The 17,773-nt window shown below is 39.3% G+C and overlaps 2 protein-coding genes across 2 annotated transcripts in view; one reads left to right on the forward strand and one right to left on the reverse strand.

The window, feature by feature from the left end:
* The first annotated feature begins 1,091 nt into the window (after window positions 1–1,091).
* On the forward strand, window positions 1,092–3,624 carry SLC25A4 (solute carrier family 25 member 4). The gene is made up of 4 exons (XM_041479777.1): window positions 1,092–1,294; window positions 1,540–2,026; window positions 2,319–2,459; window positions 2,795–3,624. The coding sequence occupies exons 1-4, from the start codon at window positions 1,184–1,186 to the stop codon at window positions 2,950–2,952; spliced, it is 897 nt and encodes a 298-aa protein (XP_041335711.1). The 5' UTR covers window positions 1,092–1,183; the 3' UTR covers window positions 2,953–3,624.
* A 2,133-nt stretch (window positions 3,625–5,757) lies between these two features.
* CFAP97 (cilia and flagella associated protein 97) overlaps window positions 5,758–17,773 on the reverse strand; it is a 29,410-nt gene continuing 17,394 nt past the window's right edge. Inside the window, exons 4-6 of the mRNA XM_041479778.1 lie at window positions 14,898–15,160; window positions 8,393–8,543; window positions 5,758–7,670 (exon numbers count right to left, since the gene is read on the reverse strand). Coding sequence (XP_041335712.1) covers window positions 7,543–7,670; window positions 8,393–8,543; window positions 14,898–15,160 — 542 coding nt within the window. The 3' untranslated portion in view covers window positions 5,758–7,542. The remainder of the gene's footprint in view (window positions 7,671–8,392; window positions 8,544–14,897; window positions 15,161–17,773) is intronic.

The raw sequence follows: 17,773 nt of genomic DNA on the forward strand, positions 1-17,773 counted from the left end.
AGACCCTTACGAGTTCCTTGGTATAACATTTTTCTGTCTTATTAGCTCTGTAGGGCAAACTCCTTGGTATGCACCTACACCTTCCTGCACTGCCTTTTACATAACCATTCCACACAACTAAGTCACCCAACAATGAATCATAAACTGCTGTTTTCTTATGGGGGTCAGCCAGAAAGAACAGATAAGAAACTAATGGGGGAGCCATTTCATCTTCATTTGAGACCCAAACATTTTTCTAAGAACCAGATGCTGCGTAAAGGCAGCTTCACTACAGCCTTTACTCTTCTTTCACACTTGGTGCCAGTCAAGCAATTTCAGCATGCCTGGGCATGTGCTTCCAGTCTCCTCCCTTCCCTCTCTCTCTCTCTCTGAAGAGGGGATTGATTGCCTGTGGGTCTTGCGAGGGTCTGACCTTGCAGGGGTGAAAGGAGGGTACAATGCAGAAAGGCATTCTGTCTCCTCCTCGGGAAAGCCGAGTCCCAGCGCACGCTGGGGTATTTAAAGATCTCGATGCCTGCAAGCCCCACACAGTGCGTACAGCATGAAGCGGCGCTCTGGCCTTGACTCAAGAGAGGTCCAGTCCAGTCCTGGTCACTGATGCCTTTGAACACAGCACCACCTTCCAGGCTGGCAGTGCATCCCTGGGGAGCTTTGCTTTTTGGGCACGACACTCATGGCGGCCCTCTCTGCGTGACTCCACGCGCATGAGGGCCAGGCTCATGCACTCCCTGCGGGCTGCCCGCACCCTCCTCTCCTCTCCTCACACCGCTCCGGGCAGGCTCTCAGCCCTCAGCCGCTGCCTCTCGCCCGCACGGAACGCTTAACACCGCTTGAAGCGCTCCTGCCGGCTCCCCATCTTCCCTCCGGTGCCTCCCGGGAGCTATAAATACAGCGGGCACATGCTGTGACACCGCGTTCCCCAGCAGGCACCAGATAACTTTAATTTGCCCTTTAAACGTCCCGGGCGCCGCGTCCCTCGCGGCCGCCGCTCGGGGGAACATGGCGGGGCGGGCCCGGCGGGCCGCAGCCAATGCCCGCGGCCCGGGGGGGCGCCTCCTCCTATCGCGAGAGGCCGCGGGCTATAAGCGGGGCGGCGCGGGCCGCGGTGACATTTGTCCGGCGGGGTGGGGAAGTGTCCGCTCGTTGCCTCTCTCCGGGCGGGGCTGTCGGACCGGCTCGCGGCATGGGTGACCAAGCGCTCAGCTTCGTCAAGGACTTTCTGGCCGGCGGGATCGCCGCCGCCGTCTCCAAGACGGCTGTCGCCCCCATCGAGAGAGTGAAGTTGCTGCTGCAGGTGAGGGGGCGACGGGGGGCGGCGGTGCCGCGCCACAGGTGGTGCCGGCTCGGCGGGCGCTGCCCGGCGTGACTAAATATGGGAAGGAGTTCGGCCGGCTCCGGTTACGCGGGAGCTGCCCGGGACATTGAGCACCGCCTGGCGGTGCCGGGAGCTGGGCCGGCCCCGTCCGTGCCCTTCAGCATGCGGGGTCACCCTGCGGTGCCCGTCTCTCACCGTGCCGCCCTCCTCCTTCCTCCCTGCAGGTCCAGCATGCCAGCAAACAGATCACGGCCGATAAGCAGTACAAGGGCATCGTGGACTGCATAGTCCGCATCCCCAAGGAGCAGGGCATCGCCTCCTTCTGGAGAGGCAACTTGGCCAATGTCATCCGGTACTTCCCCACCCAGGCCCTTAACTTCGCCTTCAAGGACAAGTACAAGCAGATCTTCCTGGGCGGAGTGGACAAGCACAAGCAGTTCTGGCGCTACTTCGCAGGAAACCTTGCGTCTGGGGGTGCCGCGGGAGCCACCTCCCTCTGCTTCGTCTACCCGCTGGATTTTGCCAGGACCCGGCTGGCGGCTGATGTGGGCAAAGGAGCCACTGAGAGGGAGTTCTCTGGCCTGGGCGACTGCATTGTCAAGATCTTTAAGTCTGATGGCTTGAAGGGCTTGTACCAAGGATTTAGTGTGTCTGTCCAGGGCATCATCATCTACAGAGCAGCCTATTTTGGGGTATACGATACGGCCAAGGGTAAGAAGTGCATGGAGGAGTGACTGCAAGGGAAGATCCATTCAGTAAAGGCACTCTAGGGCACTTGGCAATACAAGGACAAGCAGGCCTTGGCTCAGCACCAGTTGAGTGCAGAGCTAGAAATGTGCACAGGTGTTTCTGACGTGCATTCCTGCCTCCCTCTACTTTCTGCTCTGAATTGCCTTGGGTTTGGATTGACTCTGGGGTTGGTGGGTGCTTATTCCTTCTACAGCCATGCTTCCCACAGCCCTTTCCCTCTGTACTGATTCTGTTCATTTGTTCTTGATGACAGGTATGTTGCCTGATCCAAAGAATGTGCACATCATAGTGAGCTGGATGATTGCCCAGAGTGTCACTGCAGTGGCAGGGCTGGTTTCTTATCCTTTTGATACTGTGCGACGTAGGATGATGATGCAGTCTGGCCGAAAGGGAGGTAAGAATAAGTGGTTTTGGCTTCAGAAAGTTTTTCTTCATCAGGATAAGATAAGATACTGGGTGTTTTTTTGTCTTAAGGAAAATTGATAACCTTCTTATTGGAGTCTTTTAAAAAATCTATGGGGAACACATTGCTGGTTATTTCTATCATGTTGATCTAAAGGACTGAGAAATTACTTGATTTCCTATGGAGAATTAATTTTCCTTAATTGATTACTAAATTTTAAATCCTTGCTGTACTTCGCTTATTCCTTGTTGTTTTAAAGATACAACAGTTGAAACATACTTGCTGTATAACTTCAAGCCTTCTAACCTTTATGTTTGTTTCCACAGCTGATATTATGTACAAGGGCACAATTGATTGCTGGAGGAAGATAGCTAAAGACGAAGGATCCAAAGCGTTCTTCAAGGGTGCCTGGTCGAATGTGTTGAGAGGCATGGGCGGAGCTTTTGTATTAGTACTTTATGATGAAATCAAGAAGTATGTCTAAGACATAACATCATAATGCAGTAGTTCAATTGTTCTCAATCAACTTTTTTAAATATACGAACTTGTGATGTAATGGACAACAAAATATTTCCTAGGGAAACAGAATAAAATTTGAGTAACGTACGTGGCAGAGATAAGGACACATTAATTTAAAAATTGTCCACAACATCACAGTTACATTTTCTATGAGAATTCCTCCACCATTTGTTTTGGAACCTGTGTATATATTATACTTCAAATTGCAGATAATAGATTTTGTCTAAAGACAAAATATAAGTGATCTATACCTAGTCTAAAATCTAATATTGTGAATTCTTAATAGATTGTCAGAAATATTTATTAAGTAATGTCTCTAGCTACCCAGCACTGTGATGACATGACTTAAAATCATGTTTTCTTCTAAAGCTCTATTTTTTAATACATTAAGTGAAAAGTATGTCTGAAATCATAAACTATACTAAAGCACTAGGCTGAGTTCCTAACTGTAGCCTCTTCCCTGACAAGCTGTACAGTAATATGCTTGAAACCATAATCTGATTTTTCAGACATACTTTGTAAAATATGGAAATACAGTGTTTCAAAAATTCCCTGTATTGTCACAAAGGAAAAAGTTGTCTGCTCTGATGTTCAATTGAACTGAAACTGAAATGAAATAAATTAATATATTAATGAATTATTTCCTGTTGTTTTCAGTACACTGAGCACATTACAAGCACGTCCTCCAAGGTGATGTGTTAATCAGGACACTGTTAGTGGCTGTCTCTTGAAAGTTTTTTTAATAGAGCTTTAGGTAGGTGAAGTTATTGAGGTTATTAATAATTCTACAACTGCAAAACCAAGTGGATTCAGTTTAAGGGTACTGCAGCCAGAGATCTGAGAGATAAGCTTCCACCTAGCTTCAGCTGCTTGTATAATTTGTTTATAATACCCTTAACTTTGAAGCATCTCATTGAATAGTGAAGTCATTACTGCTTAATTTACTTGAAAAATTTGTTTAGAATTGAATACTCAAGAATTATTAAAATAACTACACGTTGAACCATTATGAACACATTGCACTATTAATTAGCAGTGAGATCAGAACATGCTTAATACACTTTTTAAACTTTAGATGCTGCAGGGTTGTGAATGCATGGAAGAACAGACTGTCTGATTAGGCAGAGGAGGGAAAGTGAGGTGTGGCCATTGCAGTTGTTCAGTTAGACTACATATAGACAAGCATTTGTATCCAACTAGGACAAAAAACTCAGAATCAGAGCATAGTTTGTGTTGGAAGAGACCTTAGAGTCCATCTAGATCCAACACCCTTGCCATGTGCAGGGATGCTGTCTACTAGGCTCAGTTCCTGGCCTTGGACACTTCCATTGTTGGGGTGTCCACAACTTCTCTGGGCAACGGGGTAAGACTAAGCAAGTAATGTCAAATAAACTTTCATCTCACCTTCATCTTTTACTGCTTTGTATATATAGCTTCCAGTTATCCTTTTCCTATTTGAAACCGTTGTCAGATGCAGCTGAGTCCTAGCTCACTGTCACTTGGCATGAGAGGCTCTGGTTGTCTGCCACAGATTCAGACCAGCAGCTCTGTTCGCCTTGAAGGCAGGTACCAGCCACTAACCAGTGTCTGGAAGTAACATCTATCCACTTGAAAAAAAGAAGCATTTGGGAAATACTGGTCCAAAAAATGACAGACTGTTTTTAAATTAACGAAATACAGATTTTTATTTTTTTTTTTGTCCCAGGACAAAACCTGGCCTGATAGTTTCAGCTTCCTTTTTCATGGTTGCTCTCTTAAATACTTGCTTTTCTAGATACCTGGTCTATTTTCTTTCCCATAGTAAATAACCAAGGTTATTTGCAATCTATCAAACCGTAAATTTAAGAAGATATTTCTGCTGGTTTTCAAAGCTCATTAGTTTTCCTTAAAAACTCTGCCACAGTTTCTGCTCCTTCTTTTTCCCCCTTTCCTCTGCAGTTTCCTCACAACTTTTTATAAGAAGCTTGCTAACACAATCCAGCTATCCAGTTCTCCTTTAGCTCACTGATAAGGCTGTAAGTGGTATTTGGATGTGCTAGGGAAGATCTAAGCTGGCTACAAAGTGACACTGTACTAGGCAGATACAAAAACTTAGGGGAAATGCATATCTGAGTTAGAAAATTAAGAGAAAGCAAAGAAACTTCAAGTAAGTGTAAATGAAAGAAGTTACATTCCAGAGAAAAAGGCGAACTAGAGAGACTAAGGACTATTAAAAAAGACAGTAAGGGGTATCAATACAGGAAAATGTCACTGGGCTAAGAGAATGTACATGAAATGAAGCATATGGGAAACACAGGTAAATGGCTCATTTCTGCTTAAAAGTCAGTGTGCAGTGTGGGAGATTGCAGGCAGTATTCTTCATAAAGATACCTGTGGTCAGAATTCAAAACTGTCAAGGAATTATCATTCTTCTGAAAGCAGCTCTGCCCTGAGTCAGTGGCACTCAGCATAACAGTTGCTGAAATTGTAACCTAAAATGCAGCCATCAGCTCTGAGAGGCTGGAAATTAGAAGACTTCGTAGATGGTCTGCAACTGCTACTTGAACTCCCTTTGTCACAGTCAATTGATACTACTTCTTTTATACCTTTGCAAGAGCTGCTCACAGGCAAACTAAAACCAATGACTAAGCCATTATTCCCTTACATCTAACACTTGAACAATGGAAAATCTGCATTTTTCTATGTTTTTCTACGTACTGAGCTATTCAACCTTCTTTGCACCTTAATATCAATTATTAAAATCAGCAAGAGGCCACTGCAATGACAATTCATGTTAAATATTTTATTTCTTATGATTTACAAATGACATACAAAATTGACACTCTTTCATACCAAAGTTAAATAAGATGAAGCAATTAAAAGTAATCCATTGTGTGAGTTTCTTCACAGAAAAAAAGATTATAATATGAACATTCAGAAGTATTTAAACTGTTACTCTGATATTCACATTCAAGGACAAAAACCTTTAAATAGAGAATAATTTTCATTAGCACAATAATAGAAATAAATACAGCAGCACTATACAAAGAAATTGTTAACAGTTCTTAACCATGAATAATAATTGCAATACAAATCTGTTTGCCACAATGCTGCCTAAAGTTAAAAGTTCCAAGTATTGTCAAATAGCTAAATTGGATCTGCGGGTCACCAAGTGAAGAAGCTCTGCCAAACTATCACAAGGACCGAGTAAAAAGTGTGTTACAATGCAGAATACCTGAAAGCCTAAGCCCTCATGCAAGCACTAGCAAAGAATAATACACTTTTCATGTCAAAGACCCAGCATTACCAAATACAGCTTTTTTTCTTTATCCATAATACATCGAATTCCTTCCTGGGAAGAAGCTGGGGAAGCAAGCAAAGTTTCAGCAATATCCACAGACAGTGGCATCACAATTTGTGCTCTTTATAAGGCTATAGTTGTACAAAACAATCTCACTGAATGTCTGCCTTTATGTATAGAAATAAACCACACCACCTACTATTGTGATTACCAATACCATTAAGTTTTACTCCTCTTGTAAATGGATGTTGCTATTGGAGCTTATCTGACATTACTACAAATATTAGATATGAACATGACATTTAAAACAGGTCAAGAAAAGCAACAACACTTTTTTTTCCTATTGTCTTTTTTTCCCCGTAAATCCTGGTTAGTAGTCACTCAAAATCAATGTTCAAGATGTTTCCTGCAGCTCAAGTTTACATCTCTGCACTGAGAAGAGCACACATCCGCAAAGCAGGGCCATGAACTATTTCCCTTACTTAATAGTATTCTCTAGTTTGAGAAGTAACCAGAACTTACTTGTTTACACTAAATCTGAAACTGCTTTTTACTTCAGTCTTTATTGTTGTTCAGACAATATCAGATGTTTCTTTCCTACATAAAGATCCCAGTATGTCTTCCAAAGTCCAGTACAACTTCCAAAATCCTTTTGATCTGGAAGAGACACAGCCTCGCATACAAAACACACTCCAGGTGCTGAACATTTAACAGTGGCAAAACATCGTCTTCTGCACACCTCAGTATTCTAGCTCACTATGGAGGAATACACAATCTGCTTTTCACCTTGTCACACTGCTGTTAAAGATTCTTTCAGTCACTAGAACATGACCCACAAAATTCAGAAGGCTGTTACATAAAGCCAGGATGTAAAGCAGGAAATTCCAGAAATTAAGCAAATGCTTGTAAGTGTAATGCATTATTTTAAAGTATTAATATTTTTAAAAATTTATTTACATTTTGCACCTCTAGTACAGCAATTCTGTCCTTCCATGTTATGGATAAAAATTCCACTTATGATCTGAGACTAATAGTTAAATTTCTATTTAATGTGTCCATTTAGATACCTCCTTCTCTTTCATAAGTTCTTCCTGTCACGCAAAACACTGACAGAAGTGTTTTATACCATTTTAAGACCATTTTATAAGCAATTACTCTAAATGCAATGCATTTTAATCACTGAACAACGCAGAAAATATTTTTGCACATAGAATTTACAAAAGCACTAAAAATAGAAGTTTGAGTATCATCTCAGTACACAAGGAAAGAACACACTTATAACCAAGCAGCACAAACATTAGTAGATTTAGGTCTCTGTAATGCCCCACTGGCTGAATCAGACACGGGCTTTTCGTTTCTCTGGCTCAGTGCACTTTGTACAGTGGATGATCTTGAAGTTCCTCCTGTTAACACACAAAGGGAGAATGCTTATGCTGTGTTATTACTGCAACACTCATTACCCTAGCTCTCAGAATAAACCAAATAAACCAAACCAAAACACAGTAAATTGAACGCTGTGTTATTACTGCAACACTCATTACCCTAGCTCTCAGAATAAACCAAACCAAAACACAGTAGATTGAATACAACTGCAAAAGAGTTGATGATGAGTTGTTGACAAATGATCAGGAAAAAATTCAAGCCTTTGGTTCATAAATTTGAAACATATGGTTCTATAGAGACACACTGTCTACTTGCCAATCTTACACACTGAACTTCTGAGAAAGACAGGGCTACTATCAGTAGATCTAAATTTTCTGAATGAGAATTTGAACATTCATTGATGTTATTTTGGGGTTTTTGGTCGGGTTTGTTTTTCCCTTCTTCTTCCGTCAATAAAGGGTACTGGCAAAATGAGAAACACTACTACAGGGATTTTTAATTCTTGGGAAAAATGATTGACAAGATCATTTATTGGAAATTTAGGATGGCAACAAAGCAATGCACATACTAATCATTTTTGGTGACTAGAAAAATAATTTTGACAACTTCCTTTTGATAAACAATCAATCTAAAGATGACAAAGAACATATTTGCTATTCTTAACAAGTAAGTGCTTCACAATTCTGAATTATAAAAATACATTGCAAAGAAATGCAATAATCTGCAACTCCAAAGTACTTACTTGGAGGACTAAGCTGGCTGAAAGGAGATCTAGCCCTTCTTAGAGAAGGCGAAGAAGTCAGGTAGCTCATCTGGCGGTGGTAGTCCCTCAGTTGTTCAGAACGCTTCATACCAGCTGTTGGTTTCACTGCTTCCAGTCTTTTCAGGAAAGCCTTAACATTGAAGAAAAATGTCATCAAGAAAGAGAAAGAATGAGCAAGATGCTGCAAAACAAACAGTCATAAATTTACTTTTATTTTGACTTTTATATATATATATATATATATCTATATTTAATTTGTATTTTATACGTCAGGTAGCTCATCTGGCGGTGGTAGTCCCTCAGTTGTTCAGAACGCTTCATACCAGCTGTTGGTTTCACTGCTTCCAGTCTTTTCAGGAAAGCCTTAACATTGAAGAAAAATGTCATCAAGAAAGAGAAAGAATGAGCAAGATGCTGCAAAACAAACAGTCATAAATTTACTTTTATTTTGACTTTTATATATATATATTTTTTTAATTTGTATTTTATATTTATATATATTTGACTTTTATGCAAAAAGCCCCAAAATTTTTAGCAGTACACAACAGGAGCTTCCCCACTGGTGACCAGCATGGGTTACTCTGCTATTCAGTTCTTTTCACAGTGTTATGACACAAATGGTAACTATCCCTTGCACACCATCAGTCCTACAGTGAGTACATCTTTAGTACCTCACAGTTCTCTGTGCTTTATGGCGATTTGAAACAATACGTCTGTTTGGTGACTTTCTGCAAAGGTAGTGAAGAAATGGGCTCTACTATTCTAATCCTACCTTTGGTTACTCCTCTTCTAAATTTCTAGAAGAATGAGAAGTTTGGGGTTTTTTAAAAATCTCTGATTTCCAAACAGACCATTTTATATTGCTCTATATGAAGCCCAGACAGGATTACTGACCCCAGTTCTGTGAAAATAATTTCAAAAGGAAAGCACAAACATCTAGGAGACTTCATTTTATCCATAATCTAATTTTAAGAGATTCTATTTGAAATTACTGATACAGACATCATTTCCTCTTGTTGAAATTAGCCCTAGAAATCATGTGGCAAGTGATGTATTGGAATAACTACTTACACAGTATTTTAAAGACATAATTTCCTATTCTGAATAATTATTTCTACTTGAAACAGAACTTATTAAGACATTTCAATAATCTAAAAAAAGGACGTGATAAAAGGACAAATTGGGAAATACCCAGCTACATGCAACTTCCAATTAACAGTTTCACATTTTTAATATACTGCACCTTTAGTGGCTGCCTCACATAGATCTATTTATTTCCTCTTTTAACTAATTTCAGTTCATTTGATGGCTTGACATTTGATGGCTTTGGTGGTCCAGTTTGTGACATGCATCCTATCAACAAGAGAATGCAAACTGTGCTTACACTAAGTCTCCAAGGTACTAAAGATAACTCTCTTTATAAGATGCATTGTCTAGATATATACTTGTATGGTCAAGAAACTGTATCACCATTAAACTGCACACTTAATCATGTACTGATTTTATTTTTTTTTTTTAATAAGGAACAAAATTTACAAGAAGTGATGAGGAAATAGTATAGTATTCACAGGATGTCAGTTGTCATTGTCTAACTATAATAGGAATCTAGAAACTCTTGGTAGTTTATGCATGGGCACTGGAAACCTGCATAGAGTGCACAAGAGAGAAAGGACAAGTGACTTTGGCTCAGATATAACATGTCACAAGTGCTTGCATCAAGTGCCAGCCAGCTCATGGTAAGCAGGAATACCTAAGTAAGCAAAAGTCAAAGGAAGGACTTCAGCTAGAAATAGCTCTTCACTAAAGCCGGTTACAGGACATGAAATGGTAGACTTGTCTCTAAATGTTATAGCCAACATTTTTCTCACAACTTCATCCACATCTCCTCATACAACTATATATGTTTTGCAGAGATCACTTATTTTACCTTCAATATTAAAAATGGAAGATCTCAATACATTCAGTTCCATCACAAATAGATCAGGTAAATTGCACAAGTGACTTTCCTGTGAGAGACGATCATGTTTCAAGTCTGCGCTCAATTGTAAGAGCTTCACAGAATTTGCATGCCTTAACACTGCAGTAATTTCAAGCTTGATTCTGATCACACTGGCTTTTATATATATATATATATATATATATATATTTATATATATATTTATATATATATATATGCCTACTTAATTCTAGTTTAAATAAAATTGTCTGCTTTTATGCCTGTATTTTGGAAAGTATTAAGTAAGTGAAAAGATCACATAAAATTCTGTGTGCTTGAGTTTCTGAGGAGTCAGCAATGCAGCAACGCATCAATTATTTCTGAGTTCCTGAGATCACACATGAGACTACATTGTCTTTCACAACTGCATTCTGTACAGATTTCTCCTCCAGACTGAGATCTGAGATCTGTGAGACTGAACAAACTTGGTATTCTTTCCACAGCCATGTAAGCGTGCAGTGTCCAAGGCCTAGTGATGCTCTCTAACTCTGGGGATAGTCCTTGGGGATAGGAAAAAGGGAAGGCAGAGAAAAAACAGTATAGAATACTTCTAGGGAGGAAAGTACAGTGTGCCCAGGTACAACCCTGATGAACCAGAGGCCCTCTTCCTACTTCTTTCCACGATGACAAGTTATTTCCCTTGTTGCAGCATGACACAGTTGGCAGGGCAGGCAGGGTGCAGCATAGGATCAAAGGAATATTCTTTGTACATGGTGTCAGCCAGGTAGAGGGATGGCCAAAAGCACTGTCCCTCCCATGCCCTTTACTCCCCACCCAACTATGACCGCACATCTGCACCATTAAATCAAATGGAGACAAATAAATATACATTAATTTGTGGCACTACAATAAACACATTTCTAAAGAAGATTCTAAAGGAGATTCAGGACTTCCAGCAGGACAAAGCCAGCTCCGACTGCACGAGAAGGTAAAGTCTCCCTGAAGAATCCTTGTGCTGGTAGAGGCCACTGACTGCAACAAGTGGTGGCCAGAAGCAATAATAAATCTGCAGCACAGAGGACTCAGGAAATCCAGCAAGTGAAAAGAGAGAGCCCTTGCAGAGAAACAAAGCAAGTGATTTTTTTTTTATTAAATTTGTGTGGAAGGGTCATTATGCCAGAATCAGAGCTGGGTCTATTTGGGCTTAGGGTACATTTTGTGGGAATAAGATGTGAGGGAATAAAGAACATGGAGTTTTATGTGCAGTGAACCATAACAGCATGAGGTACAGGAAGAATATGTAGGAATGCATGGAAAGACCAAATATCCACAAAAAAGGAACACCCTTATCCCTCCTGAGCTATGGTTTGAGAACTGCCCCTACCAGAGCTGCTGAGATCTTCCAGCGAAATTCCAATGTGAACTCAAAAGGTCACTGCTCCCTAGGAACTTGACTGAACATAGCAGCTTAGCTCACTGAGGTCATCTAACAACTAAATCCTAGTAAGAATTAATAAAAATGATAAAAAACCCACCAGAAAACACAGAGATATGAATGTCTTCTAAGTTCTGATGAAATTACTGAAGAATGATATGATTACTGCAAATCACTATTTCAAGGACCCCAAACACTCACCTGTATATGCCAGGCATTACATTAATAATAAACCAATAAAAAACCAACAATAAACCATTAAAATTTTCAATGGCATATAGTCTATTAAGTTTGGTATCTTATTTACACTGGTGAAAATGATTACTGTATCAATAGAAATAGATACACATATATGCAGACACGGGAACAAAGTAACAAATCAGTCACACTTAAATTCCTTTCCACTGAAGAAGAGGGATTGAAATTATTTTCAAACACAAGAGTAGTATGTTTTCTGAATCAATAGCATCCTCTATTGGCAAGAGACACACTCTGATCTTGCTAGCTCTGAAAAGCAAGCAGAAGTAGGTTCCATTCATGAAAGCACAGTCAAAAGCAGCTATTACAAAATTCTGGCATTAATTTTAGCAGTCATCTGTTTTGCTAATTGTGCTTTTTCTATAAATTGCTAACTAGTACTTTAAGACTACTGTTCATCAGAGCAATCCATCTTTCTATTCTGTCATTGCTCCTTCTAACACAGTCTGTGGGAACAACATATATTTCCTGTACCTCTTGGCACCCTTTCACAAAGCTAGGGAGCACAAAACTACTCAGATTCCTCTCTAATCTTCTAAAATTTTACTTACTTTCCTGCATCATCTCTGATACTAAATGCCTGCAAGAGAAATCAATCTTTCTGATAACAGTAAGTACAGGCATTACTCCAAGAATGTTCTGGTGGAACAAATGAACATTTTCCATAGACAAATTGTTAACCTCACAACAAGAAATTATAAAAGCTGTGCCAAAACCAGCAAAAAAAAAAAAAATCTCTGCATCAAAGCTCTTTAACCCCCTGCAGAGACTACTGCTGTAGATTTCTATTATTGAATTATTTACAAAACTCTGCATCCTTCTCCAACAAACATTTCACAAAGGTGTATCAAACACCACACCCTCTATGCAGTACCCTCAGGCCTTGTATAAAAAAAAAAAAAAAGATTGCAAAGAAGTAAGAAAAGAAAGATTGATAAAGTTCTACAGAATTCCACCTCTTTAAATTTATGAAAGTGAGGAAAGCTGCTGACCAGGAGAAAACAGGTTCAAAAAACACATACTTTTATCTAAAGAAAAACAAAACCAACACCAATGAGCAGGGTAGGGCTACTCTTTCATTTACAGTCTCAGAGAAAAGTATGTCACACCTGAAATCTCAAAAGGAAGTGCTACAAAAATCAGTATGTTAAAACTGTGATGCTCTAGGGGTACATACACTTCAGACAGAATAAAAACATAAACAAAATTTCTAAAAAATTATATCAAAGTTAAACAAAAGAGAAGAGCTGCACTGATGAATCACTAATCTGAAAAGAAGAACAGAATATATCATCCTGAGCTTGGGGAAAAGAATAAACCAAATGCTTTTACAGCCTAAACTAACACAATGTCCTAACATTAATTCTCATATCCAACACGTCCATTCATATTGCTGACAACAACTAAACCATAAATGAGTAAACGAACAATACTATTTCTTGGACTTCATGTAACCATCATTCATCTCTAACGTGTACAAAAACAGCAATACGTGAAATGACTGTGTTTAGGTCTGCTGCATTTTTGATCCAAAACTTGCAAAGGCAAGACAATCTTGAACCAACGTTGCAATATATGATAAGAGAAAGGGGTTGTGGCTTTGAGTAAAAAGAAGTGTATTTTAAAATATCCTATACATTCATTTACTGTAATCAATTGTTATGCAGTACAGCATATAACTGTTATATCCTGAGGCACTGTGGCACAGCACTTCCTCCCCACCACCTAAAAACATATTAACAAGGTTCTTGTGGTAGAGCAAGACCTGTTTTCAACATTTGAAATAAACACCATCAACACCCTCCTACCAACCTAAACACATTTATTCCCCAGCCAATGACAAGTATCACACATCTATAACAATATCTTTTGCTAAATTCTTTCAGACTTTGAAGTATAATGTGAACTGCAGTCTAGTGGAGCTGGGAAGAAAGTTTCCTAATTTTCAAAGTTTTAACAATCCAGATGTCTGAAAGCTGGAAGAATGAAAATCTAACAGCTTTTCCCAAATAGGGCAATCAGACTTTCTCCATGTTGAATCTGTCTCTCTATGTGTACAGAAAAGGAAATTGCAACTTATACTTACACAGAAGGTAAAAAGTAACTAAGTACTTCCAGTATACATTTTCCAATTATTTTAACTGCAATTGTATGCCTTTTTCAAATACATTGGTAAATACATGGGAGATAACTAAAATGTCATTACATGTATGTATTACAATTCAATTAATAAAAATGACCTTATTCAAACCAGTTTTACTTCTATTATTTGAGAACTCTGGCAATATCCCTACAAATGTGTCTGAATTTTTGTTTTCCAGTAAAGAAGCCATTGTAATTGCCACTACACTGTGTCAATCAGAGTGCAACAAATATTCAAAGACAGAGATAGCTATGAGTCAAAAACCAGAACTGACATTGACTTTGTATCCTCTGTATTTCAAATATAATGTTTGATGCTGTTTTATTTTATGCAAGCCAGTTTTTGAGAAACTAGCAGTCAAGATGAAGCAGAATGAACAGGCAGACTGCTATCCAGTGTTTTGAGTGTGTTAACAATAACAGTCGTTCCTCTTAAATTAAACAATGCCGAAGTAGAGCAAATGCATATAAACTAAAATCTACTTCCATCTGAAAAAAACCCCATCACTACTCCGACCTCTCCCCAAAAATCCAAGAAACTCACCCATATTTATAAATTATGCCAACACCACAGTAATGGAAATTCATTGAAGACTTACTGCAGTAAATGTCCATGTGTTGCCTCATCAATCTTCTAAGTATTTAGCAACAGCTCATCTGACAAGAGATAGTCCTTCTCAATTTACTGATCCACACCCATACTGAAAACTTACCAGGTTTTCTCTTTCAATCCTTTGCTGCTCTTTTTGCCTGTTGAGGGCACTGTGGTACAATCTAGGCGGTGGTACAGACACCTTCTTCAACGTGCTGCTTCTCCTTGGCCTTGCAGACTGTCTGGACAGCTCTTTTAGCAACCTCTGGTTTTCCCGATCAATCTGTCTTACTTCTTCATTTGTGAAAGAGTAGTTTTTCCTTATTCCTTTAGATGGCTGATCGATGGTCAGTTTTTGTTCTTTTTTATCCAACTGTAAGAAAGCTTTAAAATAGCAAAACGTGAAATAAACAAGCAGATGAGAAAACACAGCTTGAGGAACCCAGTACTAAACATAAACTAGAACCAAGAATTAAAAAATAAATTAGTATTTAGATGTTTGCACATAGAAATTTAAACTTTGCTCCCAAGTTTATCTAAAGTATCCATCTCAGCTAAGGTGCAGAATAAAAGCAATGTTTCAGACAGAAAACTTACACTGGGGAAGCTGACTCAGACGCACAAAGTGCACTTCCTGAAGTGATTTTGTTGATACTTAACTCCTAAAAGCAATTTCACATCATGTTGGTGGAGGAAATGCAAAAGGAATGATGAAAAGTAAATTTAATGGATGGAGAGAAATGAGTGAGCACATATAACAAAAGAAAAATTACTGGGGCATGGAAATTTAAAATAGAAAGTAAACAACAATCAAATCATGATAATAAGGTTTCAAGACAAAGAATACACACTTAAAAATACACAGCAACCTGATGTGTACAATTGCAAGATAACTGGAAAAGTTCACTCTCAGCCAGAGCCAGCCATATTTATTACAGTTCCACTGGAACTTTGCTGTTGACCTATTTCTGAACCTTTGCTTTCTAAAGCTCTGCAGCAGATCTGGCAACTGCTGTGTAAGAGTTTTGCTGTCAAGGTGTTACCCCATCAAACCACTGCATTATCTGTGGTACAGGAATGGCAGCACCTTCTTAGATTAGACAGATTTTTGGAGGTGAGACACAGACAAAAAAGCCTTACTTGTGCCATTCCCCATAATCCTCCAATATCAGAGTGCCTTCAGAAGACATCCCTCACTCTTATCTCCCTAGAAGTTCCACACAAGCAAAACAAGCAAACAAAACAAAGCAGAAAGAAAAAAAACCAAACAAACCCAGGCAGGCAGTAATATTTCCTCAGCAAACACTTCTGCATTAGCAATCTGTTGGCAAGAGATGTCTGAGGCAGCCTAACAGTGAAGAAAACTCAAAGAATGAAGAGCAATTTCTTACTTCAAAGTGAAATTAACTCTTTCTTGCAGTATCTCAACTGATTTTATTTCAGAACTGATGCAAGTAAATATTGCTACTGTCTTTGAGAAATTCAAGAACAGTATTCAGAATGTAAAACCCAAAGACCTACTGAATTTCAACATTCATTTGGAAATTAGTAAACTTGCACTATCAACATGCTAGCCAATACAGACAAGAACTGTCCCTAGGCAGCTCTGTGGGGTTGCCCACGGTAGCAAATTCTGCTTTCATTTGTCAAGAGAAGATGCAAATCACCTCAAAACCAAGACACAACACAAACTAGCGCAGATCAAGTGTGCCAACCAACGGGTTAATACAATATAAATGTCTTGAGAAACATCTCTACAGTTTAGTAAGTTATTCGCAAGGTGAAACTAGTACAGCCACCAACACCATCGGAGGAGACAAACCTGGAATGAGACTCATCTGGGTAAGCCTACAAGGGACAAAGAAATGCAAAGAAAATAACTAGAGCCACACAATTCACATCAATCTGCAGCATATATCTCAGTAGAAAATATTTTAGAATGCCTTTATTGGAACAAGCAAAATCAGCACTGCAGAACACAGCTTGAAGAAAGTAAATTGAACAACTATCTGAAGATATCATGTTATGCAATTGATAATTGTATTATTATGGAGCTATGAAAGGTAATTTTACCTTTTGCCTTATATCCGTACACCTCATGGGTTAAAGAAGATTGCACATCACATGCGAAAGTGGAAATCCAGTTGAGACAAAGAACAGCTGTTAAACTCAAGTCTTGACCTAGCCTTGTGGCATCAATGCTATTGATGATGAAGTCTATGCCAAGAGACATTTAGATTTCTGAATGACTGTCAGCACAAATTTCCAACAATTCTTTTGCCTCTGTGGAAGGTGCCAACTAGTCAAAATCAATTTAAAGTAATTGCATTCTGGATAAAGACTTTTTCAGTTAGAAATACATGTTTCATGCTTTCACTGGTCAATGACTTTTAATTCACTATTAGATAGCAGGTTATACTTTGCCAGAGATTATATATACTTTTCATGCAACTATGAACTATAGCCAGTAAAGAGATTAAAAATGCTTCAAGGTAATTACTTATTACCTATTTTCTGACTTGTTCACTTTTCTGGTAAACTGCTGTTAGGTGTGATGAAAAAATAAAACCAGAGCAATGATATGGAACAAAGGCTTTTCCCTTTTACCCCAAAGCTGGTCAGTAAATGCTACTAGAAACAATGATTCAAGGAACCCTGAAGCAATCGCTACACACAGGGCCCAACAAGCACTGCACTATGCCACTCAGATCTCCTGGGGATAGTGGTATGTAACTTCTGCAGCATTAAGCACCCCTTATTTTACCAGAAGCTCTCAGGCAATTAGAGTGAATATGTATCTATGTACATATCCAGGCATTGCTCTACTGGATACTACTTCTTACATATGCAAGGACAAAATGTTACTAACTTTACTCTCATTTTCCAGCTTCTTCAGTCACATCCCCCCTCAACACACAGACTTTTCCTTTTTTCATTCATGTCTTCCTTTCCTCTTCCTTTCCTTAGCCTTTTTCCTTTGAATACACATCACTTCTA

This window comes from Pyrgilauda ruficollis, unplaced genomic scaffold, assembly GCF_017590135.1.
Source record: "Pyrgilauda ruficollis isolate IOZ18807 unplaced genomic scaffold, ASM1759013v1 scaffold5, whole genome shotgun sequence".
Taxonomy (NCBI): Eukaryota; Metazoa; Chordata; class Aves; order Passeriformes; family Passeridae; genus Pyrgilauda; species Pyrgilauda ruficollis.